Source organism: Rissa tridactyla, chromosome 4 (assembly GCF_028500815.1).
Source record: "Rissa tridactyla isolate bRisTri1 chromosome 4, bRisTri1.patW.cur.20221130, whole genome shotgun sequence".
NCBI classification, from domain to species: Eukaryota; Metazoa; Chordata; class Aves; order Charadriiformes; family Laridae; genus Rissa; species Rissa tridactyla.
The window spans coordinates 84,344,764-84,371,553 of NC_071469.1; the positions used below are offsets into that span (position 1 = coordinate 84,344,764).

Consider the following 26,790-nt stretch of genomic DNA (forward strand, 5'->3'; position numbering starts at 1 on the left):
CTTTGGTCTAAATTTCAAGCAGCGAAGCATGTAACTAGTGGCACAAAAGGATTTGTAAGAGGAAATGTAAACAGCTCCCAAAGCCCAGAGGGTTCAGGAATGCTGCTGGAGAGCTCCCTCCCCTCCTCACCCAGGTGCCCTCTCGTAGAGCAGACCCTCCCAAGGTGAACACAGGGCCCGACTTTCCCCCTCTCCCTTCTCCTGGCAGATGAAATCTCTCTCCACAGCACCGGCCTCAAGGATGCGGGCACACTTTAAAGTAAGTTGGACGCAAGCAACAAGAATTTCAGCAACCTCTGTAACATCTGGCACGTACCTCAAGCCTTCCTGCGGTCCCTGTCACCAACATCTAAGTGCCAGATTTGTTGGGCCAATCCTGTTCCATTGATATCAAAGGGAACAGACCTGCTCATTTTATCAGAAAAATCGGGCTACCCGCCTCCAGGCTGAATTGCTGGATGTACTCCAATATGTACTAGATTTAAAAAAAAAAAAACAAAACACAAAACTTAAGGGTAAATTGGTTTGCCAGAAGAGCGTTTTTTTTTCAGGATACATTCAGTGATTGCAATTGTAGCACTGAGTTACAGGTCAATCCTGAATAGTCAAAAGCACGAACATTTTTTTAGACACTTTTAGTTTCCTTCTAATCAATCTTCAAAACAGATTACTTAAATGCCCAAAAAAGCACTGAGAATTTTCATCCAGAGAAACCATATACAAAAAGCCCAAATCCACAACTGCTACTGGTTTATGCCCCAAGATCTCATCTACTTAAGATCTTGAGAAAAATTTAAGTACGTTTTCATCTGCTAAACCGCAGGAGGCTAACGCTTTTAAGTGAAATTCAGAAAAAAAGCAGTATTTTTATCTGCTCTGCTACACACACAAATTCTTACTCAGCAGCAACAGCAGTAAACAGTCCTGTATTCCCTGTACACACATGCTTGTGGGCAACAGTAGCTGCTGTGTGTAAACAAGGAAGAGATTCACTAGAGAACACCATGTATGAAATTTAAGAAAATACAGCTAATTTGCAAGCAAGGACTGGCAATCTAGAAAGCACAGTATAAAAGAAAACCATTGTAAAATACACAGAAGTATATGCTCAGAGATTAAAACATACATTCATTAGAGAAAATAACTCTGCACCTATGAGGAAAAGCTGATGTTCAAAGGCACAAATAAGAGTAAAATAAAAATTAAACATATTATAGTGAAATAACAGCACTATTATTCCTCTCTTCCACATTTAATCTGAAGAGATAGGTGCGCTCTCTTTTGCTGTATTTACATTTAGGTGAATTTTTGAACTTCTAGATCTCTCAAACTTCATTTAAATTACAGTTGGAGGATTTGATGTGCAGCACTCAACAGATCAATACTTAACAAAAGGGTATATTCTTCAAGCAAGTTAGACACTTACATGCTTATGTCTAGTACTGTTAATTCCTAAACAGGGAATCATGAAGTGCCTCATGTGTGTTTGAGCTGTAAGTTGTCACACAAGCCCACACACAGAGTTAAGAGAATGTGCGTTCACACTTCAAAATAATTGCAGAAGAAAATATGATTTTGTTTCCTAGCTTAGAAAAAAAGAATTAGGAAAAAAATGTCTGACAGCCTCAGGGCTCTTTGAACAGCCTTCTTTAGTGTTGTCTTCACATATGTGAGGCAATTTGTTAAAGTATCTGACACTGTTACATCAAATAAAGGTTTGGTAGTTATTTATTTAATTCAATTACAGTGCTTCAATAGGATGCTACTCATTTTCTGCAGGAGCAGAGCCTTTCTTACACTCCATGCAGCTACAGGTATTATCCATCTCTATTAAATTGTACCAGTCTCAGCGAAATTCATCTCATTTGTTCATTTGGAAAGTTTTACAAGTGGTTCCCATGGAATCAGAACTGGGTCAGCAATCTTTAGATCAGTTACATTTCAGTGAACTTCTATCAAAACACTTTTCTTCAGTGTGTACAGACCTCCAAACCCAGGGAACTTTCACCAAACTTGCTTCTAGAAAGTTATTTTCAAGACTAGTAAGCAACAAAAAGATTTAGGAACTTCCAGACCATAACATTGGTAACAGCTTGACTATCAGAGAAAAACAGTAATGGTTTCAGTATCAAAGTTGGCTAGTGGTATAGAACAGCAGCAGTGCAAGTCGCTATTCATTGTTTCTGTAGTAATTTTCAATTGCTTCTGAATTGAAATACACCACAGTAACTGTGATATCATCTCTGTACATTCTCGCAAGGTCTTCAGGCAGCGTAAGCATTGCAGCAAGTTTCTCTTGGTCCACCTCCCCATACTCATTACTTCCAATTGCATGCCTTATTAAATGAGTAGCCACGTTCTGGTCAAGTGAGGCAACGCCTCTGCTCTTCCTCTGAAGTAACAAGCTGTGCATATAGCCCAAATTAACTGGTTTCTCAAACGCCAGCTGTGGTTTCTGCACATTAAGCTCTGTAAGGTGTCCAGCAACAAGTTGTACAACCTTCTCATTACTTAGCAACTCCCACAGTCCATCCGAAGCAATAACTAGAAACTTATCCTTGCTTCTTAATTTGTGGTATGTGACTTCAGGCTCTGCAGTTAAATAAGGGGGTGTATGGTAGTTTGGAGGAACGTACTGATAAATATTTAAACCCTCAACATCACAGCTATTCTCAAGAACGCTATGCTGCAATTCTTTACTCCATTTTAATTGCACATCTCCAAAAGCTCTGGTGGGCATGAGAATCCCCAGTAATCTGTCATTCACAAATAGGGTTTTCTCCTCAGATCTAGGGTGTTCTCTCTTCATTCTTCTAGTTTCAAATTCATCGAAGGCATTGTGGTCTCGGGTTAGAGGGAGAGTAGACCACGTTCCATCTTCTTCATGAACGCCTAAAACTGCTCTGCAATCACCAGTATTCGCAACATGTAAGTGAACACCGTCAATGTGGGCTACGCAGGCTGTCGCACCAGAAAAAGCTACCTGAAGGGCGATATTTCTCATCAGTTCGTTTTCCTGGGGAGCCTGAACTTCCAGTGACACGTCCGAGTCCAACCTTTTGAATGCACATATCATGGCTTCTTCTAAACTAAATCCCGGCTCAGCGTCTAGGTCCAGTAAATGCTGCCAGTAAACCCGGAGGCTTTCAAAATACTGTGAAGTTATTTCTCGATACTCTACATCGTTTGGATGCTTGTGCCACTGCAGAATAGGCAGAACTGGTTTCATGCACTCCACAGCAAGCTCGATCTCTTCCAAGGTTTGCCGAGACATGAGAGAAACCGCTATGTAATGAAGCAGCCTCTCACTTACTGCCTGAGCACACGCAGAACCGGCGTGGCCATCGAAGACACCAAACATCATCCCTTTGGTCTGCAAGCAAGTGGCTGCGCTCCTGCGGTCTTCAATAGGAGTGTTGGATGCCAGTTGGTTACTTTCAAACCTCAACACAGAATTTACATTTTTACCATTCAAATCCAGTATTTTATGGGATAATTCACCTGCTCTAAGTATTTCATTGATTTGTGATGGAGACAACTGGAAAGAGAGCTGTTCTTCTTCGGTGGAAGTGTGTCGGAATGCTTTTTTTAAGGAGAAAATATTGTCTAAGCTGCAGCTCCCAGCAGGGTAGGGACGTGTTTTGGAGAAAACAAGCTTCCATTTTATCTTGTTTCTGTTTGGGATACAGACGGAGTACAAACGTCCTTTTCCTTGTAAAACAATGCTGTTTCTTGCTGAGCTTAAGATCCAGGACGATACAGTTCTTGACATCATAAGTCACTACACAAATAGGAGCACCTTCCTTCAGTAACACAGAATGTCCTTACAGCCTGGAACAGAAGAACAGGAAAGGTATAAAATTGAGACGGTTCACAATAAATTTTCTATATAGCAATACAGAAGCAAGTCTAGAGCTCACAGGAACATTTGGAACATTTTTCCGAAAAAGTTCCCTATAGATAGAGGTATCTTAAAAGGGATAAAATTTCCATTAGTTAATTATAACCCTGGTAAATTCAGCTTAGGATACAACTGCCCCTCTCCAGTTAACTCATCAGAAAAGGTAATTTTTATTTTCCAGGCATGTTTTATCCTCATTTTGGCAAGGCTAAGAAGAAATTCCAACATTACAAGAAATGTAATCGTAAGCTGTTCAGTGAAAAGTCTCATCTACCGTGACACAGAACAAACAGATCCAATGAGTTAGCAAATAGGAACTTAAGTGACAATTAAGGCAAAACTTTAAAAAAAAAAAAAAGAAAAATAACTCTATTAATACACTCTAACTATCAAAATCAAGAGAAGATCAGTGCTCAAACCCTATGGAAAAACTGAAAGATGTGGCAAAATAATGATTTATATGAATCGCCATTATCCTCACATCTAGAACCAGCTGGTCTACCTTTCCAATTCTGTTCCAGCTTATACACTCAACTCTTCTTTCTACCTTCAAGATCTCAACCAACCTTCACTCAGGTAGGATTTGTTGCACAGCTGAAGGCAGATTCTACTGCTAGTTAATTAATGCATTTATCACAGCACTGTGCACTTTGATGCAGTGAAAGTCATAGCACAGTTACATTGGCAACTTTCACAGGTGTACAACTTGGCTTGTTCATTTGGAGCACAATTAGAAGCAGCAGCTGTGAAGAGCTCAGCTGCCAACAGCATGAAAACCTAGGACACCTGAACAGCTGAAGCTCTTCAGTTGCCATGGGGGAGGTCCATCACATTGTCTCCTACCTTAAATAAGGTATTCAAGCTGTGGGAAATCGCTAAGTACCACCAGATGCTTACTCCACAACAGAATTTTGCCCCATGGATTTCAGAGCTAACCGTGTAGTAGTACTGCCAAATACAACTGCTCCCAAAAGACCATGCTAGCAGCCAGTTAGAACAATACCGTTTTCTTTGAGCTCTGAAATGCTTTCAAGTGGCCTGTCGCACTATGTGCACAGGGTCTCAGGCCAAAGATGCTACATACTACTGCAACATTGGCTTTTTAGTAGAGCATTTAATGAGAAATAACAAGAAGCCAGCCTGGCCTCATTCTAAGAAATCAGCAGGAGCTAAAACCAAACTTTAACTATTCTAAACAGAAGGCTTACTGATACAACCCAAGGACTTTACTGAAATCCCATTTGGAAAACCAAAGCAACGTGTCACAAAACATTTCTGAAGTGTACCACCCATGCTTAACAACAGAAAAGAGCAGACAAGCTCCCACCAACGAGGACCCAAGCACTATAATTCTGGGGACCCTATGAGGACAGACGAAGACACAGCATAATTTTACTGCTGATGTCAGGAGAGCAGATAGAAAAGGCACTGCCAATTCATTGCTTGAGGCTCACCTGCAGTCTCCCAGGACACTGGCATCTCCCAACACAACCGACACCTTTTGTTGTATTGCAGAGAGAACACAACCAAAATAAAGCTAATAGGAAAGCAGCTGACACTACTAACTCCAGCATCAGCTAAACCCAAAAAGCACCAACAGTCTTCGTGTTTGCCAACCTTTCCCAGGCCATCCCCCCTCATGTTTTTTCTTCTGTCTCTTCCCACCAGGTGAGATTGAAACAATGACAACTTTCATGTACTTGACTCAAAAAGCCAATAGAAACACTGCTTTAAACAAACTTGCCCTGTTCATATCAGCTGGCTGACAGACACAGCAAGGTGGTGGGGTCTTTCTCCTACCAGCAGAGCTGCCTAACACCATTTAGACACGTGTTTGCCTATCGATCAGTCCTGCAGCACGTTTCTGAACCACCCCTACTCACCACCAGTAACTACAATTTCCACATCCTCAGGCTCCTACCCAGTGGCAGTGTGCGTACTACACGGCTTCTGCCCAGGACACCCACCTGCACCCGTTAGCCACTCCAGCACAAGCAACGTTAAAACACGGTGCCAGCGCTAATAAAAGCAATGTGCTAAAGAGCATTATGCAAGAGCCAATGGCACAGACCTCAGGCTCCCTGCGCGGTACACGTACCACGACACTTCCTCATCAGGTGAATCGCTGTGAGCGCTGGAACCCAGAACTGCCCCCACAACGCAGCCCCCTCACTGCTGGGAAGTCAGAGCACGTGCTGAGGGCTCACAGAAGAGGAACGCCCGCTTTTTCCAATAAAATAACATATATCCATTACATTTAGCATTACAGCCCCCTCAACACCCCACACACACAGCCCCCACTGCCCTATACTCCACTCATGCGCACTCCCCATACACCCAACCCTTATCCCACACACCCCAAACCGTACCCTACCCCCCAGGCCCTGCCCCACACCACCCCTGACTGACCCCACACCCTGCCCCACACAGAGCCCTCACTGACCCCACAGCCTGCCCCACACAGATAGCCTACCCCACACCACCCGTGATTGACCCCACACACAGCTCCTGCCCCACACCATCCCTGACTGACCACACACACCGCACTATCCCACACCACCCGTCACTGACTCCACACACAGCACCACATACAGCCCCTGCCCCACACCACCCCTGACTGACCCCCCACACTCCACTATCCCCCCAGGCACCACCCCTGGCTGACCCCACACCCTGTCCCACACACAGCCCTTGCCCCACACCCCCCATTACCCCCCCAGCCCTCCCCACACCACCCCTGACTAACCCCCCATGGCACACACAGCCCCCGCCCCACATAAGCTGTCGCACTCCCAGCCCCTTCCCCTCACACACCCTCCCGCCAGCCTTTTCCCCGCAGAGCCGCCCCACGGCCTTCCCGCCCCAACGGCTCCGTCCTCTGCTACGGCAGACTCATCAAGCCCGCTCCCTCCGCCCCGCGGCATCCCCGGGGAACGGCCGCTACCGCTCTTCGGCCGCCGCCGCTGACGCGCTCGCCCGACCCCGCCGCACCCACCAGTCGCAGCAGCCGCCGCGCGACCCCCACCGCCTGCAGGTTCCGGGCTGCCGGCGCGGCGCGGGCGGGCGGGCGCTGATTGACAGCTCCGCCGCCCAACCAGCGCCCGCCGCCGCCAGCACCGCCCTCCGTCGCCCCGCCCCCCGAGCGGGTTCCTGTCAGGTCGCGGCGGGGCGGGAGCGAGGCTGGGGCCGCCCTGCGCGCTCCTCCCGCCATCTTTTCCTCAGCGGCCCCCCCGCCCGCGGGACGGGGCACAGCCGCCGAGGGCTGAGGTAAAGCCGGCCCCGGAGGCATACCCGGAGCCTGCCGGCACCCGGCCGCCTGTCAGCGTGGGTGAGGTGCTGAGGGAGGGCCCAGCGGGCTCGGCCCGGCTCCCTGTCTGCTTCAAATCAGATGCCTTAGGAAAAAGGGCGTCAACAAGATTTTTTTTTTTTTCTCCATTAATAAAGTTCAAAAAACGTTATTCTCTTGAGGTAGGGTTTGTTTGGTTTGTGTTGCCTTTTTTTTTTTTTTTTAAATACAGCTGTACACTCCAGTGCTTAGGCCACCAGCTGACAAGGCTCAAAATCGCAAAGCCCTTTTGAAAACTATAGGCCATATAAATTACGGAGAACAAAAATTAAAAGCAAATGAGCTTTTGCTCATTTGTGGGCTCCCCATTTTTTTGGTCTCCTATTTTGGCTTGTCTTGGTTAAAATTTCTACTGAGTAGTTTTATACCATGTAACAAGACAAGGAAAGGGCCCAAAGTGCACAGTGGTTAATCAGTAGTTACTGCATATTATGGATTAGTTACTAATTAGTCCTTGCTTTAACCTGTAATAGTGATATTGCAAAAACAGAGGCTCACAAGAGGTTTTGATATTACCAGTGCATTTTTTTATTCTGGTTTCCTGTACTGAAGCATTTTTTCATTTAAATATGTTGCAGATACCCGAGATGAGAAGCGTGTTCCCAGGGTATCTCAAGTGCAAGGAAGCATGCTCCTCTTCGTGAGTCTGAGCTTTCATTTATTTCTTGTTTCTAGTAATGCGACGAAATACAGTTTCATTGCAAATGGAAGTCCAAACCAAGGAAAAAAAAAATAGAAGGTAACCTTAAAGAAAAATATCAGGACAATATTTTAGCACATGTCAAAACAATTATCTTAAGTTTGACATAATTGTTTTATTTGTCTGACAAATCTGCTGAACTGAAAGAGGTTACCCACAGCAGCCCTTACCTGCATCTCTCTGTTGCTCCACTACTCAGGTATACCAACAGTAGTTTCTGGGTCTCAAGGCACTCTTTCATTCTGACTTACCATTTTTTTTCAGCTTTTGCAACATTTACAACAGTGATAAAAGCTCATGCAGCAGCCTGAAAACCAGCTTGACTGTTCTGAGTCTCCTGTGCTTCTGGCAGGCTTAAATGCTTCTCTTCAGCTGAAAGCTATTACTTACTGCTCACATGTTCATGCAGTAATTTCATAAACTCATATGCATAAGCTGAAGTGATTTAGGAAACGTGTAGATGAAGGTGAAACAAATAACAGTCCTGCAGAAGAAGGTGCTCCTTTCATTCTGTATTTTCTAAGCACAAGAAGGCATACTATACTGAAGGCTTCCAGGAAATGTAATGCTTTTCTGTATTAATATCCAGTACTTGACAGGACTTGATACTAAGTGGAATTGAGTGAACCAGAGGGATAAATAATTAAAGTTTGAAAAAGTAGAAATGCTACTCTTTGATATGATTTGAGGAAAGAAACAGTATTACTCAGTCTTGCAGTATTTTTGCCTTCAGGAATATCTAATTAAAATGGCAAATTTCTGTGGTAACAGTGGCTTGGTTGCCATAGTGCTGTATCTTGTTAATTTGCATTGAAAAAATTATAACTCAAGTTTCTTTAAATAAAACTAAGATTTGGTTTTGACTTCTCTGTTTATAGGTGAGCTATAGTTCAGTATCAAATGTCCTGTGCCAGGAGAAAGTTCTTACCAGTATTTATAAGCAAATGAGCCTAATTCCAGGGGCGTTGAATTAAGGTGCAGAGACAGGTTAAAATGTAACAAATGCTATATTTAGATTTTTCAAGGTATAATTTTATCTCTTGACTTGTACAGTCAGCAACTCTGATTTTCTTTGCAAATACATTTTTGTGCTCGTTTCTGTGTTGCATGTTTGGGCCGCAATCCAGCTCCCATTTAAGTCAATGACATTTTCAGCAGACTTCAGTAGGTTTCAGATAAAGTCAAATGTTTATTTGAGGCTAAAAGGTCAGTTTGAGAAAGGTCATTGCATGAAGCAGGTTGCGATGAGGCCATGTGAGCACATGGCGTCCTTACTTCTGACCCAAAGTTACTACCTCAGGAGTTGCTAAACAGACAAATCCTGCCAGGTATTTGAGACAGGAGTACATTCCTTAAGTTAGTTCAGCCAACTTTTGTGTTTGTATGAATGGAGAAGTGCAAGACAATGAAAGAGACTTCATTATTTTCACTGTATGTTGAATGTGATGTCATTACTGCATGCTGTTTAGAGATGTGGTCCTATTCTCTCCCAGAACCCAGCTCTCCCATCAGATTTAGCTATCGTACAACCCTACAGCAAGTCAGACTGTCATCAGATCTGACAAAATAATGATTTTTCAGGTGGAGTTGTGATCCAGCTTCCTGCATGGTAATGTCGTCGTTAGATCACAAGTGGGGAAAGGGGACAAATGTAGCATGGGGAAGGGTACTGCTGCTTCTGGCATCAGCCCTCAGGTAGTTCGGATGAATGACACCAGAACATGCATCCTTAGGCTGCATGTTTCTGGATGTGGGATACAAAGGATGGGAAAGCCAGTGCTTCCTTCTTCTCCCGTGGTATATCTTAGCAAACTTGTATCACTCACTGGATGCTTATTGGAGAATTAGGGTTCCAAGACTGAAGGAAGGGGAGATGTATTTTGGTAAGCGCTTTGGGGGATTACCAAAATACTAACAAATGTCTTTATTTCTGCTTATATTGCATACCTCCTGTTGCATACAGGGACTTGAAATAAGCTTGGATTTACTATTTTGTGATCTTTTATGCCTTGATTTAATTTTAGATTCTATTATGATCTTAATATTAAGGCAAAAATTAGTTATTACTGATTATATTAGCTAAGCATTAAGAATGATCTGAGGAGAAAAACTAACTCGAGATCAAATTACAATATACTGAAGATGCGTTTGTTCTACTTCATCAGTTCCCAAAATCTCTTTACAAAGGCAAAAGTAAATGACTTTGTGCAGCCCTTGCAAAGCAGACATATTTCAGCAGTCTGGTCTGAATTTAAAACATTTATTCCAAAAAAAAAAAATGGAGTATAATAGAAGATGCACAATGTTGTATACCTGGAGTAGTTCAAGTAAGTTAATACAGAACTACCTGAATTATCCAGTGATAACAGAGAATATTTGCACAGTGAGGATTTTCATACACAGAACTAGAAGTAGATGTCTGCAAAACTGATAAGAAAAACTGACTTCTTGGGAGGGAGTGCGGGGAGGTGTCCCACAGATCATAATATTTGCTTGAGGCTTTTAGGACTTAGTATTCTCCTTTGAAAAGAGCAGCAGCCAACTCAACTCTGGGAGCATCTATGTTGCTGAAAGAATTCTAGTTAACTGAAACTCAGATAATTGTGTTTCCACAGTAACTGCGCTCCTAACAGCACTTTTTTGTGCCGTGTCACCCTTTCTCTCTGAAAATCCGACACTGTCTAGAAGAACTGAAAAATTTAGGATGTCAAATGTATGCATCACTTGGAAATTCCATATGAAAGTATACTTTCATACGGAAAGTATAGCTCTGACAGTTTGGGATAATGAGGTCTTTTGCTGAAGTTAAGAAACAGCCAGAATGTATCTAGGAGGTGGAAGAACAGACATTTCTAATTTTTCATATCCTTTTATAAAGGGAGGCTAATTCTGTGACTAACTGGACAGGGAAACTTAAAGTTTTCTATTTGACCTCCCTTACACTGACACTGTACTATTTGGGGTTTCCTTTGTTCCCGTGGAACATTACTTTTTTTTCTCCCCTTGTTTGTTTGGGCAACTGGCTGTGGCTAATTTGGTGGGATACATAACAGCTTCTGCTTCCAGAAGCTGCAAACAGATGCCCATCAGTTACTGCTGCCTTCGCAGCAGGTGCTACTATAGATTACTTTACACTAACTAATTGATATTCATGAAAGGTGTGGGACTCCTCGTGCTTTGTAAACATTCTGTGTTACGGGGACACGTGAAGAACAGAACCATCAAATAAGCCTGATGTTCCTATGAAAGCAAGTTAAAATCAGAATAATATTTCTAATAAATAACTAATGCTTTTTCAAAAAGCTGATTAGTAACAAACACAATTTGAATGCAAAGAAAAGTAGTTCATTAGAAGTTTTCCTAAAATGGAGAAAAAGGCTTAGTCAAGTGATTGATACACATTAGAAAATAGCCATAGATCCAAACCCCATGGAAACTTGTGAATGACCATCGTGCAAAGGAAGGTAGCTCCTCTAAACGAACTGACTCTCTGGTCCGTCTTGGAGAATACAGATGGAGTCGGGACTTGCCTTTGCACAAAAAGCACAACAGTTTAGCTCACCAGCTTTATGAAAGGAAACGAATACGCCAGTCTGCAAAAGCCTTGGATACCTTCCTGCTGAGAGCCTTTAAAAATGTCTGCAGTTTATTGTATGTATTTTGCCCTGTGAACAGTGACATACATTTCGTTTGCTGCATATCATATTTTGAATTTTCACAAAAGGCAAATGAGCAGCTTAGATGCAGAGATCTCTTATAAACAAAAAAAAAAAACATGAGACTGGAAAAAATAGATTTCCTCTGGGTCTGTTAAAGCAATTGCATTTTCCTAGTTTGGTTACAGTAAATTCCAGTCTTTGATCTTCCTATATAATCTAAAACAAACACTCAAATGCTAGCAAAGCAAACAAGCTGCAAGAAATGTCAATGAAGAGAGGTAAACACAATGAACAACTGTAGAAAAATGCCATTCCGACTCTCTAACTTCATACTCCCCAACTTTATTTAACCTCTGCTGTTCCAGCAGGGGCTAAGCAGTGTGTCTATATGTGAAGTTGCAGGGGTTAAACTGAAGATCCAGTTTAAATTAATGTAATTGGACTGCTGCAAAGGCCTATCTAGTTGCTGTAATTGGATCTGAACTCGACATACATGATTTTTACTGGATGTTGCTTACAAACTGGTTCAAGTTAAACCGAAATACATGTTCAGTGAAGGTTCTGGACCACTGTAAAAACGAGATTAATTTTTTGGGGACAGCTTACAAGTACAGGAAAGTCTTTGGGCTTGGTATGAAGTGCTCATGTGTAGAAAAGTAATCATATTCCCTCCCTCCCTCTCCCTTTCCACCTTCTTCCCCTCCAACAGATGAACAGGCTGAGTTTACTCCTGAAATGCTGCATTTAATATTCCATTATATTAATGTGAAATGAAACTAAATGATGGTTTGCATTACTATGTTGCTGCTCATAACCTGTCTGAAATGTTAGTAAAATTCCAACGTAATGCAAGTAGCAGTATAAAGGGAACATCAGAGGTATATATTTTCTCTGCATCACAGCCATGCAAATTGGAAATAGTTCTGTTAAAGTCAGTCAGGTTTCATCAGTATACTGCAGTTTCCTCAGGGTAAATGAGAAAACACTTGAGACTCCCACTCTTACAGACAGCATAGAGCAACATGCTTCCACGCTCAGTGTCTTTACTGAATGGTCACTTTTGCACACACAAGGAATTCAGAGGAAAACAGCTAATCTGATATATAAGATAACATGTTTTTTTCAGCCTTATCTCTGCTTTTTTCCTGAAATGCTCCCTTTTTTATCTTTCTGACCTTTGAATGCCACCAAAAGCACCATCTGGTGACAAGGTACCTTGCAACACATTTCCCCGATACTTATATTTGGGTTAATTTACACTCATCGTGAAATACATCTTTATAAATGACTGCTAGATCATATCAATCGTGTCGCTGAAACTACCTAAAAATCTTTCTGTTTGCAGAGGATGGTAAAAAAACTAAACCTAAGTTGAACCTTAACTGTAGCTATTAAAGTTAAAAAATTAAATTTAAGATGGTGTGCAGTTTACCAGGCAGAGGATATCTCCGCTCTAACAATGAAAACAGGAACAAAAAAAATTGTAACTGATTCAATGAGTGTCTTTTGTAAGATTGATTTTTATCAGATAAAGGAGTTTCAAGGACTGCGTACGTAGAGCCAGCACAGGGATTTCAATTACACTCACCCATACCTTTAAAAATAATTATTGTCAAAGTTAAATTCTCTCATCTGTTGTATTTTGACTGAATTGGCCTTAAAATTGTTTTAAGCATTGTGGTAAGAAATGGAAACAGCCAGACACTAGGTGGCATTTTTAGTCTAGCTTTTACAGCTGTGCAATTACAGTCACGGCCTCACGTTCTCCCAATCATGACAACTGTCATCTTATTACAAGTAAAGATGAGTCTTGCTGGAGTAGTTAGATTCAACTGCTATTTTTCCTTCAGCATAGTTGATAGAAGATAAGGATAGTACACGTTCTAGAATTTGAATGGCCTTGATGGAGGAACTTTATGTGCATATAAACAGCATTGTTTATAAACAATGTTTATGTGCAGAGAAAGTTCAGAAGGAAAACAGAGAAAATTAAGTTTCTGCAAACCCTCAAAGAGTGCTGATGCACAGCACAGGTATTTGGCCCTATGAATTGCCTTTGAGGGGCACATTTGTACTAGAGGTGCTACCTAGAATACTGTTAGGAGTTCAGACAAGCAAACAGGTGATAGTGGCTTGATTCCTGTGGTGATACAAAACACAGCACTTTGTAAATTGATGGTCATGTCTGTATATGTAAGCATAAAAATGTAGCTCAGACCAAAAGTGGAATTATTAAATCATAGAAGTTTGTACTGTTGTAATTAATATCTTCTGAGGGTCTCAAAGCATATTAGAAATATACTACATAGTCCTTGGGTTTGATTATCCTCATCTCACAGATAAGAAGATAAAATAATGTTGGTAATGTCAAGAATCTGTATAAGGAATAGAAATGAATATGGCTCCTTGTACCCCAGAATATTATTACTAGAACTTTGCTAAATGAGAAAGAATCATCAGTGAAGCAATTCATGCTACTCCTTCTGAAAAATAACTTAGATTGGTGATTTTAAGTCTTTTGTTGGGGAACAATCCATTTTATTGTTATTAATTTTGCTATGTTTTCCTAGTGGACTATATTCTCCCAGAAATTGAACACCTTGGTGGATTCAGCATGTAAAGCTCTTTACAATAGCTAAGCTTTTACAATAACCTTGTGAGCTAAACATTATCCTTCTGTTGTCCATCAGTATACCACCCTTAAAGAAGCTTAAGTACTGTGTTCAAGGTCACAGAATGGATACATTCTGTGGATAAGATTTTTATTTTATTAGACAGTGGTTTTAGCTGGTGCAAAACTGGACAAAGTTTTGGTATGCAAGCCCTCTTTACCTTTTGTGAGAGACTGAGAGAGAAAACACTGAAAATATTGATCAGTGAGCTGCTTTGTGAAAGCATGTACTAATACTAATGCAGCAATACTTTGGTAACTTAAGCTATATATGGTATGTAGTATTGGTTAAATTTTAATCAGAAAGTATTTCAATTTACCCCTAATAAAGTGTATTTGGGCTATCAAATATGTAAGTCTTTTAAAAGACTTTTTACACTTTTAAGAGGAGTCTCTTTGTGTAGGTTTTAATTTTTTTTTAAGAGGGACATAAGATCCATAACAACAGTAATTTAACTCTGACTGGGGAAGAAGTCATTCAAGGTGCACAAAATACATCAGAATGTCTTATGTGAAAGGATTAAGCTGAAGTAGAAACTGCTAGTCCCAGAAGATGGGAAGAATTATGATATAGACTAAAAGTAGTTTTTAAACTAGACAAGACTTTCTAGAACTAAAAAAAAAGTCTATAACCTCTTACCTGTACTCAGATTATTCTACTATAGCATAAACAAGGTTTCTATGAAACTGAAGGTAAACAATCAAATCATTCCTTGATACGAAAATAGATGCATCAGTTGAAGATATCGAACAGCATTTCTGTTAATGAAAGTCCAAGAAAAACAGTCCTATAAGTAGGGAGGGGTAGGTCTATTCAAAATAAAGGACAAAGATGCACACTTAATTTTAAAGTCTTATTTATTTCATTTGTTAAAGAAATTAAGATACATTAAATAGATTTTCTGCAATATCCGTTTGCATTACTAGCAAAGTTACATTCGTAATAGCTAAAAATGTTGCATTTTGTAATGATTTTCCATTTCCTTTAGCATCTGCTTTATAAGAATCTCACATCTAAAACAATGCTGAATTAGCCCTCACAACATCCCTGTGAGGTAGGTCGGTGTTACCCTCATTTTATATAAGAGGAAACCGAGGAACAGAAGTTTTAGGTCAGTGTATCAGGAAAACTGTAGAAGAGTTAGGTCTGGATTCTAGTCTTCCATTCCTTGTACCGTGCTTCACATCTAGTGTCTTCCCTCCTGTTCTGAGAAAGGGGAACAGCCCATAGTAGCTGTTCTTTTTCCCCCCTGCATTACTTTACATTGTACATTTTTGATTCCTCCATCTAAACTGATGAAAAATGATGAACATCATCTGTATAGTTCAGGTGGAAATTGCTGAAGTAGAACATTTGAAGCCCAGAATTAAAGTAACTGAGAATAGGCTGTGGGTTGTTACAGATGACATCACTGTATTTAGTACCAGAGACAAGTCTGCAGTTTGTCACTAAGCTGCAGAAGCAGAAATACCAACACATGGCTTTTCTAACTTTCTTCTGAAGAAAAAAGGACTCAGTCCAGATGAAACCTGACATCTGCGGGGAGTATATCCCCGATGGCCTGCCATAGCAAGGGGATGGTTTGTGCAGCAATGCACATTCAGTGCAGTCAAGGTCTGCCCATGTTAGGTCCCTGAAGTAAACAGTATCTACTTTCTTTAGGGCAGACGATGAAGGAGGTCCTATTGCAGAGCAAATCACTTACCTGAGGTAGAATTTGAACAATTAAGAACCACAACACATATACCTGAATTGCTACAGATGTTCAACAAAATTGAAAAGGGCATTATAGCTATGTATACTGCATGGGCTGAAAGAACAAGTGTCTGCACAACACTGTGCAATAAAATGGCCTGCTTTTAGACACAGCATTTACATTGTTATTTTAAATTAGTTATAAAATATCATTTTAGAATAGTATCTTTAAGATATATATATAATTTTCATACCAGTACCTACTTGAGATGAGTAAAGAACTTTTTTCTAGTGCTACTTGTGTGCACTGTATGTATTGACAGACAGCAGGAATACAGTGAAAGCAATTTTTTAATCAGACGAGATCAATAAGGAAAATTTAAGTCCAATTTGTCCAAAATTCTGGACTACTGTTTCAATGTGTATTAAATGAGAATTAGAAGTTGTGGCCATCAGTACTAGTAGGTCACAACATAATTTTCCATTATATATTAGGTGGGATTTTAATTTAATCTTAATTTTTAGAGTTTCAGGTTTTGGAGAACTCTCTAGTTTACTCAACTATCCCTTATATTAAGAAGTGCTAGTTAAAAAGATCCCATTTTTCAAAGTAATGAGCAGTTAAAATAAAATACAAAATCAGAAGATTGTTCCCCTCCAAGTAGAGTATTCATGGAAATAGCTATCTTGTATGTTCCATGAGTGATCTGGACACCAGAGTTTGTTTATAATATCTCAGATGTGGAAGCTCTTGGATATCTCAGGGCCATTATCAGTTTTCCTCAGGCCTTGAAGGAAGCTCGAACTACTCTCCCCTTAAGAGGCTGAGGGGGGCGAAAATTATTCACCATTTGGATCCTCTGGTCTTCCTCACTGGTGAAGAGGAGCATGCGGAATTTCTCCAGCTGTAAATTCAGGTGAAATAATATTCATTGCCCTCTTAAGCAGTAATGTTTGGGGTTTTTTAAAAAGGACCAAAGGAAAGTATTCAGTACATTTTATTCTGTTAATAGACTGGGTTCAAGCAAAGATCCTGGAGAGTAGTAACAGAAAAAACAGAAGCCCTGATTATTGAACAGGCTGATTATTCACAGGCTAATGGTCTTTCAACTTAGCCCCACTGCAAATCAAAACAGTCACTGCCTGTATATCCAGTGTTGAATCCTACAAGAACTGGGAGAGTAGCAAAAGTTTACCTGTTTCTCAGAAATTCTGATGGGTTCTTTCAGCACTATCCATGTTACACTCTCATTAAGGGGTGGTGTTGTCAAAGAACCAAGGTATGTCCAATAATCTAGACTCAAAGGCAGGAGACATTTGGGGTTGAAGCTTCTAAATGGAGCTTTTGTTCCCTGGGGGAAAAATAAAGTTGATACTTGAAATTGATCTTAAGTGCAGGTTAAAGAACTCTTTTTTTGAAAGAGAAAAAATGCTGAAGTAATATTAAAGAGTAGGGGAAAGGAAAAGTCTATAAATGTTTGGCTGCCTAATAACAACTGTTATCTAAAAGTAGCATGGCAACCTGCAGACATTCCATCACCCAACTGAGGGATAACTATTTCTTTCCTGCAAGTGGAAGAAATCACTTAAACATCAGATCATCATCATGTGTCTGCAGCCTACATACTGCTGTGTAACTGCCTGCATTTCATCCCCTTCACAAACATACACAGAGGAGCAAGAAATAATATGCCCACTCAAGTATTAGATATAGTTTATTTTGCATATGGGAACTTATGTATGTTATAGAATGCATTAACCTCATGTGAATCCAGAAAGGGTAACATTTGTAGTGGTCTAATCAATCTGCACTTGAGAAAGTGCAGCACGTATCAATCTTCAGTAAATCTCTGATACATCTGGCTAAAGACCACCTTCAGGTACCACTGTAAGAATAGACTAGCTCAGGACCTTATTAGGATTGTCCCCTGACAGAGCTTTGCAGCAGAAGAGAGCCTTTGACTTGTTCAAGGCTAGGCTCAACGGGAAAGTATTATTTTGCTGACCACAAGAGCCTGAAAGGTCATGGAGCTTTTGATTTTAGATACTCTGGGAAAACTAGAACCTCTGAATGACCAGTGGGGTCAGCATAGCTGCGGAAGAGGAGAATAAAACTACAGTGATCTAATGGTGGGAGGATTTGCAATGGGTGACATTCCATTTTTGTCTCAGACATGTACATGAGCTTGATTTTTAAAGGATATCCCAGAAACAATTACATTTAAAGAGCTTAAACCTTACTTTAAATTTTACCATGTACAAAGCATCCGTGAGTCTGTTCATTTTGGCATGTTCTTTCCCAATCTAAAAGAACAGAATAGACAGGTTAGATAAGAATTACTATCATTATGCTTTGAATAGGTGTTATTTTCTTATCTGAATCTCAACATTCCTACGAAAGTAAGTTTCACAGCGATTTGCAATGAGTTACTGCTTCCAATAAGTCATCTGTTTTCCTTAAGCATTTCTTAAATACATGGCTTGGTTCTCAAACACTTGACAGCATAATGCTTTTCAGCATGTAAACATGCTATTTTTGTGATTCTTACCTCCAAGAAAACACCAACTACTGCCAGGCCATCTGGAGCTGCTGCTGCTTCTCCAAATGTTGCATATTTTCTGGCATTCCAGTGAACTAAGTGGAGCTTTAAAGAAAAATAACAAATAAAAATTAAAGAAATTAGTGATAGAAGCTATGAACATAGGTTGTCTCATGTACTAATGACCGTTCATAACAGAAAGTAGGTTTTGCTCCAAAGGCATCTTTGGAAAGGTGAGCAAGTTCAATCTTTTGGACCAGTCCATAAGCACGGACAGACGCTAAACAGAGTTTCTGTGCATCATCTTAATTTGAAATAAGTCAGGCATTAACCTGTGACCCAATTTCCCTGCTATGGGCCTTCATTCCATAAAGCACTATGCTCCAGTAGTAGTGCTTCACTGGTAGACTCCAGGATGCTACACTACTGCAGTATTTGGGATAGACTGTGCCTTGTCCTAGCTTTGCAGAACTTGAGAGCCCTCAGGTGAAGCTATTTCTAAGCTATGGATAGCACCAGCATGGTCATTTCACAGGTTGTGATCATCAGCTGAAGCTGAAAGTAACTGTGCCAGGTAGTGGAGCTGTACATGGCTTCTCAGCATCATGTTTGTCAGTATATCATTCCCATCTCTACAAGTAAAATGATGCAATCAATTGCATCCAGCAGGCTAAACTACACAGCAAAGGACTGTTAGTGGTGCTGTGTGAGCACAGCAGCTAAACTGTGGGGCTGTCTGTGTCCTGTTGATTAGGATAAGAGGACTAAGGATCTTGGAGAAAGGGCTGCACCAGAGGGATAAGTTTGCATTCTGAAAACCAGGGTGATCAAGAGATAACAGCTTCAGTGTAAGGAATAAAATTCTCATTAAAGTCTGTATTGACCTAACTGTGGTGAGTACACAATCAGAATCCTAAAGGACACGCAGTCCTCCCTGTAGGCAAAGCCATTTGTCAACAGCATTTGCATGAATTAATCCCATCTGTAAAAACACACCATTACCTCACACGGAAAAGGTTTGCCATCAATTGTATGCTCTGATCCCTCGCTGTGCTTCGTGCCCCAGTGAAAGTGAAACTGCTTCAGCCGAAATGGATTCTCAAAGGGACCACCACTGATGGCTAGGCGGGGGGGAAGAAAAAAAGGAAAAAGCTTAAGCATTCTGGCTTTTTAGCTTCCTATTAGTGAAAAATAACCACTGCTGGCACAGTAGTGGAAAACAAGCCAGCCGCATCTCCCAGTTGCCAATATCAAAGATATGCACCATCCAGAAGGGTTGGATTTTTTTTTTTTATAGAAAGCACCTGAATTCCTGTAGAAATTTAAAACACTGAGTGGCTACTTGTACAGAATTTTGTAGCTTTTTTGAAAGAGTCTATTTGACATAAGATGTGGCAGCTTTGTTATGGTTATGCCTTTCTTGTTAAAACACAATAAATCCAAGTTGAATATTAAAAAAATAAGTCGCAATTTGAAACTCATGTATCTAAAATATTTTTGACAGTGCTACTTGAGATTTTGTGCAAGAGTGTAGATACCTTGAGCATCAGGTAGACAATTCATCCAAGTACTTCCTCTTTAGAGTGTCTTTCCTTCACATAGAGGTTATCTATATTCTGTTTCTTTTAAATACCTGATCCCCTAGAAGAGGTAATATAATAGCTTGGACTTTACATGACACCCTTCAGAATCTCAAATCCCCTTATAAAGGTGAGGAAATGCTACAGAGAAACTTCATACATCATTTAGAAATAACACTTAAGAACAGATGAATGTTTAAGATGCCACCCATAGAAGATACTTCATCAACAGTATCAGTAATCCTCCTGTAATTTTATATGGCACTAAATCAAATAAATTTTGTCAGGAGACATGAAAACCTGATTATATTAAGAAAATTAAAATTATGTTTAGTAACTGTAAAGCACTTATCCTCAATGTAGGAAGATAATGTAACCATAACATTTTATTATAAAATTAAAGCTGGGGCTTGCACAGTGCTACCACATGTGCATAGCTCCAGCTGGCCTTTATGCAGGAAACTGGCCTTACCAAAGCAAAGATTTTAGTATTAATTAAGAATATAAGTACCTCCTAGTATGGTTTTTTTTTTTTAACTTAGCAATGGAATGTATCACCTGTCTCAAACATTCTTTTAAGAAATCTAGCTATTCTGGGTTACTGTCAAAAAATTCTGTTGTGCCATTTAGACAGAGCTGTGAGTCACTAGATCTATTTCAACACAACTAAAAACACTTTAAACCATGCTTTCCACTCTTAGGAGTCTTCTGCCTTGAAAGTGTTATTAAAGCAAGGGATGTGCTTAGTGCGGAAAGGATAGAAGTCTTCATTCTCTGAGGCTATCTAAATGCAGAGTAACAGATGTTCTTAAACTTCTAAAGCTGGATAAAGTTCACTGTTATGTAGACACCGTTCAGTTTCAAATGTTACAAAAGTTGTTTGCAAGCTAAGATAGTACTACCAGATATATTTTACAAATTCGCTTTTTAGAGTGACATGCTTAATAGATCTGTGTACTAAGATCTTGGTAAATACACATCTTCTCTTCAAATTCAGTAAAGATGCTTGAAAACCTGACCATTCAGTTGAGCAGTTTCTTAGATTCATTCCATATGAGAAATTTTTTTAAACAAAATGGCTGGAATTTTAACCCCAGCCCTTATTTCAAAGGGTTACCAGCACAGACAAACCACTTGACAGAAAAAGTAACTTGTTTTGAGTATCTAGGATATCTTATTTAGCTAGGATCAATAAACACAAAGTGGAAGATGAGATCAGCTGATAGGTTTAAAAAAAACACCCACTCAACAATTTTTAAAGTGCCCTCTTTCCATTTATCAGTTACTTCATCATTGAATGCTCTTCCCTTACCCCCCAGATGTAAAAGCAAGGTCTACCATGGAAGTAGAATTAACAGAAGTAATCACTTAAAGCATTTATGTTCTCTGCCAAGAGCTGAGACAAGAATAAGATAGAACTGCAGATAGTCCAACATCCACAAGCTGCTCCCAACTCAGAATTATCTGGAGATTTTATAATTTCTGAAGAAACTGAAGTGCTCTGAGGCAGGGAGGAAAGGAGAAAATGATGCAAGGTGACAGTGACTGGTCCAGATACAGGTTGGTATAGTGGACCATGGTTATGATGACTAGGCTGTATGACCTGATCTCTTCTAGTGCTCTTCTCTTCCCTGCAGATGGGAACTGGGCAGCGAGCCAGACCAAGCTGGCACATGTGTTCACATCTTTGATTTGGATGACCATTGAAACAAGGCAGAGAGGAGTGTTCATACCTACTCTGCATGATGGATGTGGCCTAGGAGTGCTGGAGAGATGCGTGGATTCCCTGTCAAGCAAACCGACAGTCCCCATTTAAAAGGGAAGCACTGCAAACAAACTTCTGATTTTCCTGATGCAAGGGCTTTTCCTAATGCAGAAACAGTGTTCTGCTGTGCAATATTGCATTGCTAGAGAGACTTGAGTGAAGACAAGAAATACGAGGCTCAAGGAGACAAAGATATAAAGGGCTCTGGTTATATGCCTTGTTCTAAACTGAAATTATACATCATATAAAATATACTATAGGATGTACTTGATTGTTTCCCTCACTAAGTCACAAAGTGGTATTCTGAGTTAGTTGGCTGTGTGTTAGTCTCACCTGTCTTGTCATCAGCATCTTCAAACTCAACCATAACTGAATGGCCATTGTTGGAGATGTTGAGAGATGTACATGATTCATAGGAGATAATAAGCGGCTTCAGATTAGGGTCATACACTGCTCTTGCAGAAACTATATCGATAGGTGACTGGCGGTTCCCCTGGGCAATAGGATAAGATTTGTGCCACTCTGAAGGTCCTTCAAAGGAAAGAAAGGAAAGCACCATTATTTTCTTCCTACTATACACAAAATAATCATTACAGGTTTTCAGAAGACTTGAAGTAACGCTTGCTGAGCAGGAGTGACTTGAAAGTTTGGTATCTGAGATGTTCACTTAAATTCTATGCTGGTGGGTTTTTATTAGCACAAACAGGCTGCAGCAGGATGGGGGGATTCAGATATCCTGTACAAAACATACTAAGAAAATCACATCACATCAACAGACTGCTGTACCTTCAGTTTCTTGTGCTACTAATTTTCTACGGAGTCTGTAATTACATTGCTAAGGTATCAAGATCTTCTCAGGTGGGTGCAGGTGTAAACACACTTGCATGCACACCTACACTCCCCCAAAGAAACAGCATTTAATTCTTCCTGGGAAAGACAGCGTAAGGGCTCCAGTGATTCACATTAGATGCAGATGACTCAATCTCTTAGCTACTGACTATGCAGTTATTTTTAAAACTATTTTATGACTGCAGTAAATCTTTGAGGCAGCTTCATTCTTCACTCATGCCCATTATGGTATCTCTGTACCCTAAGTGAAGGGTACAGTGTGAAAATTTACGTTTATGGACTTCCTGACCCGAACAGTGGGGAGAAAGACCAATTTAATAACACAGCGCTCTGCTGCCAAAGCAGGAACATTCTTATGCTGTTTTAGATAACAAAACCTTATCTGTGTCAAAGACTTATTCATATCACTTCTTTTTCTACTTTGGTATGGTAGTACAAGAAGCAATTAAATTCTTCTACTGCTTATGTTCAGAAAGTATTAACAGTAACAATTTAAGATTTGCCAGAGGCACATTTTTAATTGTAGCATTCTCATATACTTTCACAAGTGGAAGCTTTTTTAAAATCAGGCACAGGTATTAACCCTCCTTGCATTTATGTAACAAAATCAGTGATCTATTATACTCTTATTTGTCTTTGGCATTTTCTGAAGAGCTAAGCTTATAAAATATCATCTTTTCTCAGTCTGCCTATAAAGAAGATTTAGGGTTTAAATCCTGTTACACAAGCTTTGGCAATATAGTTTGTCTCTTACGAGCATTGTAAGAACATACATTGCTATATTACTACTACCTATATGCCCAAACATGTAACACTACCTACTAGCACTAACCAGCTTCACTTAGCATTCAAACTTTCTTTTGGACTCACAAAACTAAAATAATTACTGGTAAGAGAGAGGCTGGCTCCTGAAGGTTATGCAGAAGACTTATCAGACACTCAGCAGCTAAAATAATTGCTGTCAATACAGAGACTCCTGAAGGTTATGCAAAAGATCATCTTATTGGACAACAGCAGTCACTCAGCCATCCTTTCTGTAAAGGAGACGGGTGCTATGAAACACTACTGTAGGAATCTTTCAGCAGCTTCACATACCCTCTCAGTCTGTGACACGCATTCTTGGAGGTGGGAAGCAAAGGAGGATGACTAAATTAAAAACTGTCAAACCAGAAAGCATAAATTGTTCTGTAAGAGATCTCTGATACTGATCTGTACAATTTATTGACATTCTAGAAATACATAGCATATATCTTATTTTATTCACTTCTGTGGAAGCCTAGATAACACATTTCAATAGCTGCACAGAATCAGAAGATCTATTACTGCTCTACTAAATCTTCTTTGCTTAAAAGAATTGCTTTTGGAGAGAGAGACACAGTTAATCCTTTTCATAACAGCTTTTTGGAAAGGGACCCATCTGTAATATCTGCAGCCTGAAAAAAAAACCACTCAGTACTGCTTCCCTCAGTTTTGGAACATCAATTGCAACAGTGAAAGGCAGCAGGCATAAGTTTGTGCATCTTTTGGTGCCGCTTTCTGGGTGCTATTTATTATCAATAAAGTGATTAATTACCTGCTGAATATACTGGATGCTTGCAGACATCGAAATGCAGGCAGCTCTGCAGGGCTCAGGCAACAGCTCTAGAAAGAAAGCGAGTGGGGGGAAGATAGAGAGATGCAGCACGGAAATGCTGGAACCTACCGTCATCCCGCCCGTAGCCCCAGCTGCGGTGGCCGGTCATCCCCGGGACTACCCCTGCTCGGCTCCCAGCTCCCAAGGCAGGCGCTGCCGCTTACCTGCCTTTATACCGGCTCACCGCGGGTAGGAGCAGCCCCTTAAAGACACAGAGCAGCCGCGACCAGTCAGTCCCGCAGCACGGGGAACGCACCACCCTGCTCCTGTTTCCAACTCTCCTGCTCCCAACTTTCCTGCTCCCTCCGTTTGCTAACTCAGCACAGGAAAATGTAAAACTGAGATAACTGAAGTCCCAGGACTTAAAGAGGAACCAAGACGGTTCAGGAGGCACGGGGATCAAATTTAGGGAAAAGTAGTAGTATTTCCCCATTCTACCGCAAGGAAGCAAGAGCCGTAACCTGCTCTGAGCATCAGGGCACAGTAATGTGTGCAGGTCGTAAAGGGAACTGCCCTTCTCACGTCTATGTTCTGCAGGGGGAAACATCACCTATTTACTGCCTCTCTTTTCATAAACACTCTCCAGCTGCAAAAAATGAATGATGCCTTCACCCAATTTGTAATTCAAACTTCAGAATCCGTGCTTAGATGAGATGAATGTTCTCAGAAAAAAATCACTTGTGCTACTTTTAAACAAGGTAAAAATCACACCAATTAAGGATCAATTGGCAATCCAATTTTTTTTCCTTTGTAACTCTAAACTAACTTCTTAAAAAGACAAAAATGACGGTGTGGTTATATGAGGGACCAGAACACAGCAGACTAAAGAAAGGAGCTGCTCTGTGAAGCCTCAGTTACCTGATATGGTCCAGTTGTTGCCTGTGCCCTGCTAAACCCATGAAGAGGCTACAATGAGATACCCAATCTGCTGCTGTAAAACGTCTTAAGATGTCTTTGTGGCAAGAAAAATGGCTCCTTGGTAGTAATTTTGTTAGATTTGAGGAAATGCATATGTCAAGGCTATATCTTATAAACATATTGATTTTCACAAAGACAGTAGCACACAGAAATAGGGATTCTCCTATTTTGCGATCAAGAAAATGAAGAAAAAAAAATCAATGAAAGCATTTTATGCAATTTTTATATTGCCTTGTAAGGATTCCTTTCCTTTTTTCAGGAGCTTTCCATAGTCAGCTATAAACCTTTGAGATTCACTCAATAAGGGATGTAAACTGCTGTAAAGGTGGCCACAGAGTAGTTCTACAAGGACTTACTTGGGTCAACTTCTCGATGTATTCCTGGTAAACTGCTGGGATCTGCCCAGGTCCCGGCACATGCCCGACACTGCCAGTACGTCTGTGGCCAGACAGGACCTCAGGGTGACTCCAACACTGGCAGCAGAAGAGCAGCGCTGCCCTTGGGTTAAAATACTTTGCTGTGAGAAATTGTGGTGCTTTGGTTCTTATTCTTGTGTGGCTGTGTGCTGTGGTTGTAGACAGGGAAGCCAGGTGTAGACGGAGTCAGCCAGATGCAAATGGTCAGGAAAACTGTTCTAGACCATGGGGGGAAAGTACAAAACCCACCGACTTACCACTGAAAAGAAGAAATGGAAGAGGAATTTTGTATATTAAAAAAAGAGACTATAGATTGGAGAACACTGTAGGCAAGATAGAGAATACTGAGCAACTGTTTTCAAGAGAAACTTAAAAACTGCAGCTCAGATCTTGCTCGCCGGGCACAGTGCCATTGAAGTGTCCCAGTGTCTACATGCATTTGACACCATTCACCACTGCAGCTTTTAGCTTTTCACATTTGAAAACACAGATGTCTACACATGTGGGCTACAAAGGCAGGGCGTAGGAAGACCTCTGAGACAAGGGAGAACATGCTGAAGACGTGGCAGGAAGTGGACTCCACAACATGGAGTGGATTTAGAAAAAGTGAAAAGAGGGAGTGACAGTACTCGGGAGGAAAGAAAAAATAGCTTGCATAAAACTTTAGCTATAAATGATAGCCAGTGTATGTGTGACAGTGCTCCTTCGTCCAGTCAGCCTTCTTTCTTTTTCAGGAAAATGCTAAGTTTTCCTTAGAGTAATACTGCTGCTTATACAAATATCACAGTAATATTCCATGATATTTCCTATGCCGTGATAACCCTATTCTGTAACCCTGGTGCCTCTTGATATTGGCTGCCTCTGAGAATGGATTTTCACTGATTCTGTCCTCAAATCACCATTTATAATTTCAAAAGTTGTGGTAGTAATCTAATTCTGATCTCAGTTTTACTAACTTGAATCAAGGATAATTACATCACACTCATGAACTTACGGAAGTGAGAACAGAGTGGTGGGTGCTTACAGAGTGGATTTCTCCAATGCTGAGTTAAAAGTGAAGTAATCATGATTTCCACAAATTTCTCACAGCTTTGGCTGCATCTCAGAAGTGTCTGC

At 40.6% G+C, this 26,790-nt stretch overlaps 2 protein-coding genes across 7 annotated transcripts; both read right to left on the reverse strand.

The window, feature by feature from the left end:
• Positions 1-1,710: 1,710 nt before the first annotated feature.
• On the reverse strand, positions 1,711-6,993 carry PDP2 (pyruvate dehydrogenase phosphatase catalytic subunit 2). 6 transcript variants are annotated; one of them, XM_054199175.1, is made up of 3 exons: positions 6,897-6,960; positions 6,000-6,124; positions 1,711-3,831 (listed from the first exon to the last, which is right to left on the reverse strand). In XM_054199175.1, exon 3 carries the CDS (start codon positions 3,773-3,775, stop codon positions 2,171-2,173), a length of 1,605 nt encoding a protein of 534 aa, XP_054055150.1. In that variant the 5' UTR covers positions 3,776-3,831; positions 6,000-6,124; positions 6,897-6,960; the 3' UTR covers positions 1,711-2,170. The 6 variants fall into 6 exon arrangements, with proteins under 6 accessions (XP_054055150.1, XP_054055149.1, XP_054055153.1 ...); XM_054199174.1 differs by having other exon boundaries at positions 6,846-6,953; XM_054199178.1 differs by having other exon boundaries at positions 5,973-6,124; positions 6,846-6,953.
• Positions 6,994-16,755: 9,762 nt separating this feature from the next.
• On the reverse strand, positions 16,756-24,449 carry CA7 (carbonic anhydrase 7). Its single transcript, XM_054199183.1, has 7 exons — positions 24,410-24,449; positions 22,192-22,389; positions 19,516-19,634; positions 18,523-18,618; positions 18,215-18,277; positions 17,170-17,325; positions 16,756-16,878 (listed from the first exon to the last, which is right to left on the reverse strand). Exons 1-7 carry the CDS (start codon positions 24,447-24,449, stop codon positions 16,756-16,758), a joined length of 795 nt encoding a protein of 264 aa, XP_054055158.1.
• Positions 24,450-26,790: the final 2,341 nt, after the last annotated feature.

Coding starts and splice junctions, on each gene's coding strand:
- PDP2 (XM_054199177.1), bottom strand. CDS start 3,775: ATGATGTCAAGAACTGTATCGTCCTGGATCTTAAGCTCAGCAAGAAAC.
- CA7 (XM_054199183.1), bottom strand. CDS start 24,449: ATGACCGGCCACCGCAGCTGGGGCTACGGGCGGGATGACG. Junction 22,390..24,409: donor GGGCTACGGGCGGGATGACG/GTAGGTTCCAGC, acceptor TTTCCTTTGAAG/GACCTTCAGAGTGGCACAAA. Junction 17,326..18,214: donor TGTACATGGTAAAATTTAAA/GTAAGGTTTAAG, acceptor TTTTTCCCCCAG/GGAACAAAAGCTCCATTTAG.